The 6,455-nt window shown below is 34.7% G+C and overlaps 1 protein-coding gene across 1 annotated transcript in view; it reads right to left on the bottom strand.

Moving 5' to 3' along the window:
- Window positions 1–1,279: 1,279 nt before the first annotated feature.
- Window positions 1,280–6,455, bottom strand: part of RETREG1 (reticulophagy regulator 1) — a 54,217-nt gene continuing 49,041 nt past the window's right edge. The window contains exons 6-9 of the mRNA XM_054381976.1: window positions 5,856–5,993; window positions 4,192–4,256; window positions 2,902–3,028; window positions 1,280–1,791 (exon numbers count right to left, since the gene is read on the bottom strand). Coding sequence (XP_054237951.1) covers window positions 1,280–1,791; window positions 2,902–3,028; window positions 4,192–4,256; window positions 5,856–5,993 — 842 coding nt within the window. The remainder of the gene's footprint in view (window positions 1,792–2,901; window positions 3,029–4,191; window positions 4,257–5,855; window positions 5,994–6,455) is intronic.

The following is a 6,455-nucleotide window of genomic DNA, read 5'->3' as shown; positions in this document are numbered from 1 at the left end:
CCTTTCTAATGGTGTACATCACATTAAAAAGCCCTAGCATTACTTCTTCCTATTTCTTTGATTCCTGTTGCTTGGTATTGCAATTCAGTTCTGTCAGAGGTGAACAAAAAAGCCCTAGAAAAGGTCAATTAGGTTACCTGCTTACGATCCCATGCCACTTGCTCAGCATGTGTGGAGTTTCAACTGGCAAATAATTTGAACAAGTTCTTTTTTTTTGTTTGTTTCAAATTACATGCCAAGAAGAAGATTCTGAGTGTCTTCTACTACAGATGACCCCACTGAATACTTTCAAGTATCTTAAAATACTCAGCTTGCAACACAACTTTTGTTGCAAGTGATGGCAGCTGTCTTGGGGGGAAAAAAACCCCAAAACCCACAGAATCTTGCATTTGGGAAGTGGCACCTAAAAAAAAAAAATTGTTCTTTTTGGTCTTTTTATTTCTAACCTCTATTCCAAACAGAAACTACCCTCACCTGCTCCCAAAAAGGTTTTTCAATTTATGTGATACAACTCTACAAAAAAATGTGTTGGATGACTTTACATGGGTAATACTGCCAAGGACCAGACTCTATCAAGGAACACAGCAGGTGGTCAGTCAAGTAGCATGCCACTTTACAACTCTACAAATCTAAACCAGGAAAAAACTTGGAAATGCATCACCATATCCAAAATATTTCAATGGTTTTAAATATGAAATCAATTTTTTTATAGTGTTGCACACATATTTAAACTATAGTTGTGTTGGTCAATGTGTTTCATATATAGGAGATGGACTATACATAATGCTAACTGCAGGGATTCATACTTTTCTGTATAATTGAAGGAGGCAAGATTCAGTTAATCTCACTGCAGTCCTCTGATTACTTAACCTCACTCTGTGAATCATTAACTGTTTTACATGGCTGGCAACCAAGAGTAAATAAACTGCCCATGCTGAAAATTTGGCTCAGGACCCCAAAATACATGGTTGGCAAAAAGTTAAAAAAAAACCCCTCCCCCAACTCTTTTGAACAACTGAACTCCAATACTCATCTGCAACCAAACAGTGGATAGATAATTCATTTCCATGCTACTACACTGCGGTATAACTACCAGAAACATTAAGCTATCAGTATCAGCTGATATTTATCCAGTTAATTCACTCTGCGTAAGGGAAATTATTACAACACATCTAAAGGGATAGTTAAAGCTTACAGCTCAGAATTTTCCTTTTTTTTTTTTTGCATTTGATTTTTTTGATGTTTAATTTCTTCTATGTTACCAGCTACAATTTCCAGGTTAATGGTTTCCAAGCAGATTTGAAAGAAAGCCTGAAGACTTTTTCTTCTCCTGGGATTCTGTTTGTTGGCCTTGTGAAAGTCCCAATTCTTTCTCAATCTGCTCAAGCTCAGACTGGTCAAGCAGTTCAAAATCATCAGCTTCCTCTGTGTCTGTCTCCTCACTCAAACTGGGCACTGCATGTGAGGGAGCTTGCTGTGTGGACTGCAACTGCTCTTTGATGGCAGCAGACACTGCAGCTGCGATGACATCCCCAGCAATTCCACTCATTAAGTTAAAGGTTTGGTCACCGGTCAAAGGCAAGGAAAGCCCTCTAGTGGATGGTCTCTCTTTACTCTGTCTAGAAGCATGATCCACCTTGAAATATGTTTGTTCTTTTCTTTGTTTTTTCTGGATAGGCATACTGATGCTTGAGTCATCATCATCATTGGTTCCAGCACCATTTTCTAAAGAAGGAAATTCTGAAAGATCTCGAGTGAAAGCTTCTTCATGATCACTAGGTCGGTCAAAATCTGTTACAGGGTTAACAGAAGGAAACGGTGTTAGCAAACATTAAAGGCTTCCTAAAATAAGCAACAGAATGTAAAAATGCAGTTAGTAAGTGTTCCTTTGAACACATTTATTAATCCATAAACTACTAGTCTTCTGTAATGTGCAGAGGAGCTTTGTGTGACATATAAAATAAAATGATTTTGAGGTCATAAATCTATTATCACAAATCACCTGGTATTAACCTAACTCAGAAGGTTATTGGAGGGAAGTATTTTTTTTAAATAGTATCTATCTGTATATGAAACAACCCTTGCAAATCTTTAGCACAAGTAGTTTGAAATATACCAGCCATGTAAGTCTGAAAAAGTTTATAATATGACAACAGGTCTCTCAATTGTTTTTCTTCACAAGACATATAAATTACAAGTATGTAAGTATGAATGTATTACAGGCTTTTAATGCTCTTACAGAATGATAAAAAAAGAATGTTTCTATGTTTAGATAAAGATACAAAACCAATGTAAAGACTAATTTTTTAATTTTTCCTTTCTTGGCTAATGCTTGTATTAAATGAGAAACATCAAACAGAAACTGTACAGATGATACAGATTGGTGTATGTTTTCCAGAGGATAAAAAGCAGAATGTAAACAAATATTCTGTTTGTAAACAAATCTGTTGTCCTTAGTCTTTATTCAGGCAAAGTGCTAACTGAAAACAGTCTGTAAAAAGTAAGAACTTAAAGACCTGGTCAAGATCAAGATGTGTGCTTGAGAATCTTCTTCTAGTCTTAGTCTTCACATCTAAATTAGGCTCATAGCTGTCTGTCTTCATTAGCATTCAGGCACCAAAACCTAATAATACTTTCTTTAACTGGCTGTTTATTAATTAAAACTTCACTTTTTCTTCCTCAGCTTTTATTTGTATAGATTACCTACAAAAGCATTGGTAATGACATAAAAGGTTTACTTGCTTAAAAGGTCTAATGGAAGAGAGCTCTAAATCTGGCAGGAAAAAAAACAAGCCAAACCAAAACCAACCCAAATACCTTCTGCCCTCAAATTCTCTAATAATTTAAAGGTAACTTACATGACTGCAATTCATTGATGAAACAGATGAAACCATTACATACCATCAGATGTGTCTGTCTGTGGAGAATACCCCTCAGATAAGTTAAAGGTCCCATTATCGGTCCAAGATACTTCCGATACATCTGTGTCAGACACTGACAGCTCTTTGGCAACAACTGTAGGACTAACCTACACATAAAAAAGTCCCATATATGGTATTCTTATATTAGAAAAAAAAAAATCACTACAGGAAGCAAATGCTTAGATACTTAATAAGAAGCCTCTTGCATGCCATAGCAATATAGGTCACCTCTGCAATTACCTTAATTGCAGAAACATGAAAATAGGAGTATACAATACTTAGACGTGAAGCATCCTCTTTGTAATAACTGGAAGCTGTGCTATACCACAGAAGCATAGAATATTCCAGTTATTTATACAGAAAGTAATATCCTACTGTAAAGAAAGCCTGCAAATGCAAAATAAATGTAAATAAATTCATAAAGTTGGATCAAAACCCAGCCCATTATCTAGAAGCCGTCAAAACTAGCTCATTAAAAAAAAAATCATTATCCTTTATGAATGTACTGAACATCAAATTATGTCAGCTACAAATGTATGTCCCATAGGATATGAATTCTAAATTACAATTATACAATGATAATTACTATTTACAATTTTTTTCTCAGAATACAAAAACATCTTCAAACCAATCACTGTCAGAGTTAGGCTCTATAAATTACTGATCAAATACTGCATAAGAATTCCTATAAATCTGATTTTTTTTAATCAACCATGTGTCATAATGGAAAATTCTTTGCCATACAGTCTCTGAGAATATTAAGAGAGAAAGGAGATATTAAGAGTGCTCTCATACATATCAAGAAATGTATTTATAGATAATACACTGGTTTACACTATAATTTTAAAAAATCAGATAAGTGATTACAAAAGACAAATTGTGTAGGTTTTCTACAAACCTTTCCCTTTCATATTTTAATTTGATAAAACTTAACTGCAATTGCACTGTTTCAAGTAAAAATAGCCACCTTTGGTATTAAATTCTAGTTTAATCATTATACAACCAATACAAAATAAACACATTCTTAGTTTAACGGGCCAAAGAAACCATTACCTTGAAGGCGAGGAGTCACAAATGCAGGAAGTTAATTAGTATGAATCTAAAGATGGAGACTATGAAATACTTTTAAAGCATACTGCTTAGTTCAGGAACACAGTCTTTCCTGGGCAGGTTAAAGTCTTCCACAGAAGAACTGAGATAGTAGTCTAGATACCCTCCATTTTCTATATAGATTTTGAAAGCAAGATAAGGCTAACTGAAAAAAAGTCACCTTAGGACACAGAGCTGATATGTCTAATTCACTGTCATCTTCTGTGGGTTTTTTTTCTGCCGTTTCTGAAGGAAAAAATAAAAATTAAAATTTATCTTACTTATGACAATGGACTTCCAGGTTCAGTGTTCTCTGTCACACAGTTTGCATATGATGGTAAACTTTCACCCACTGCTAAAGTTTATAAGTTATGTAATATGCTACTAAGGTGAGGGAAACAAGGCTGACAAAGGGGCTAGATATTTATCAACATATATTATGAAGCAGTGGGAGAGATAATGTCACTCTGAAACGCATTCCAATAGATTTATTTACCTGTATTGTACTTCCTTCAGAAGTCTCTGTTGCACACCATAATCATAGAATCTGTCCTGGCAATATACATCTATCTTTTAAACTACACTGCTGGTATAATGCACAGCTGTAACAGGCATTGCAATTATCCCAGAACATTACTCTTACATGAGAATATACAGTTTTCTGGATAAGTGCGTGTAATTTCCATTTATAAGACCCTTTTTTGCACACAGCTACTCTGTATTCACATCTATATTCAAATATGCATCCTCTAAAGTCTGATAAAATGTTGCTCCTTATTGATGAAAGGAAACATAAATTTATCCTCCTCTCTGTCTCAAAACAATCTCATGAATATTTTAAACCAATATAAGCTGGAAAATATAGCCACATTATTCCTGGCTGTACATTTTTCTAAGTTGCTATTTTCTCTCTTGTGCCAGTACAAGGATTTGTGAACCCACGTAGTGAACCCAAGTGGCAAAGCAAGGCAGGGAACTTGTCTGGGTTAAATTACACTGGAGGGTGGGAAGCAACAAAGCATCTAACACTAACCATTTCCCCAGAGCTGTCTTATGAAATTTATGAAACAATGATCTGATCTCTCTCTGCCAGTTCCACTTAGAAGTAGAACAAGGTAATAAAAAGAAAATTTTCAATGCACTATGCATTATTTCCAACAACTACTGCATTATATATAAAAGAAGGGGGAAAGGCAGATGGTTCCTCTTATTGTGTCTAGGAACAGCACATTGTATGTTGAATGCTTACAAGAAATGCATATTTTAAAGCAGGTATGAAATCTACTGATATAACACTAACTAAAAAGGGTATGCTACCTGCAAGTAATGTGACTACACTACAAACGTTTAATTACCAAAACTGTAGAGCACACAAAAAGCAAAGATAACATTGTTCATATAAATACTTTCTTGAAATAGCTTTATTACTTAATATCTAAAAGTTTCTAGTGTTATAAAGATTTCAGATAAGACTGAAAATTCTGTTATGTAGTTGTTTTGTGTTCTTGAGTGAGTCTCTCCTGGGTAAGTTTGACTTATCTAAACAGAGATAAGCATAGCATACTTACAGCAAGTAGTTTTTAGTTTTTTTTATGAAAACCTACAAGCAGTACATCTAATGAAGTATGAAGAGAATCATCAGTCTTGCCTTATTTCCTTCTGTTTGTTTTCACCATATCCAGTTGTCTGACACACATTGCTACTGCTTACAAAGCTAAGAACGGTAGAGTCACATTTGAAGAAAGAAATACCTTTAAAAGTGGCTTCACAGGACAAACCAAACTGGCTGCAAGGTCAGTCTCTGCATACTAAAGCGCATACTTGGGACTATGCTTAATTACTCACCAGATCTCTCTTTTTTCTTCTGGATGATATATTCCACTAGTCCAAAATCTAACTTCATCAGAACAGTCTTAATTTTGCTGCACACTTTCTGTCCAAATTCATTGCACTTAAGGAAGGGACATAAAAAGGCACACAATACTGTAACAAAAATGAAGACACAGATAAAGTAACTTCTAAGAAGTTACACAATAAAGCTTAAACAATGCATTTGCATAACATTAATTTTACAAAATTGGTTTTATATAAATGCACTATGAAATGCCCATGTCAGACAAGCTGTTAATGTCAAATCCAGAAAATGCCACTTTATTCATAGCAATGAACATCTTTTTTACTTCCAGTAAGGCAACAATTTATGGTCCCTGTAACATTTATTGTTATCTTGATTTAGTCTGATTTTGATATCTCTGCCTGGGAAATATGACAATTCAACTTGTAAGCTGACTTCCATATGAGAAACAGCACTTGTCAGACTCTATGTATGTATGCATATATGTGTATTTGTGGCAGAATCATACAATAGTTTGTATTGGAAGGGAGCTTTAAAGGCCATCTAGTCCAAACCCCCTTGCAGTAAGCAAGGACATCTTTAACTAGATC

The sequence above is a fragment of the Indicator indicator genome, chromosome 6, assembly GCF_027791375.1.
Source record: "Indicator indicator isolate 239-I01 chromosome 6, UM_Iind_1.1, whole genome shotgun sequence".
Taxonomy (NCBI): domain Eukaryota; kingdom Metazoa; phylum Chordata; class Aves; order Piciformes; family Indicatoridae; genus Indicator; species Indicator indicator.
The sequence above is the reverse complement of the archived record's forward strand: the minus strand, read 5'-3'. Positions and strand labels throughout refer to the sequence as shown.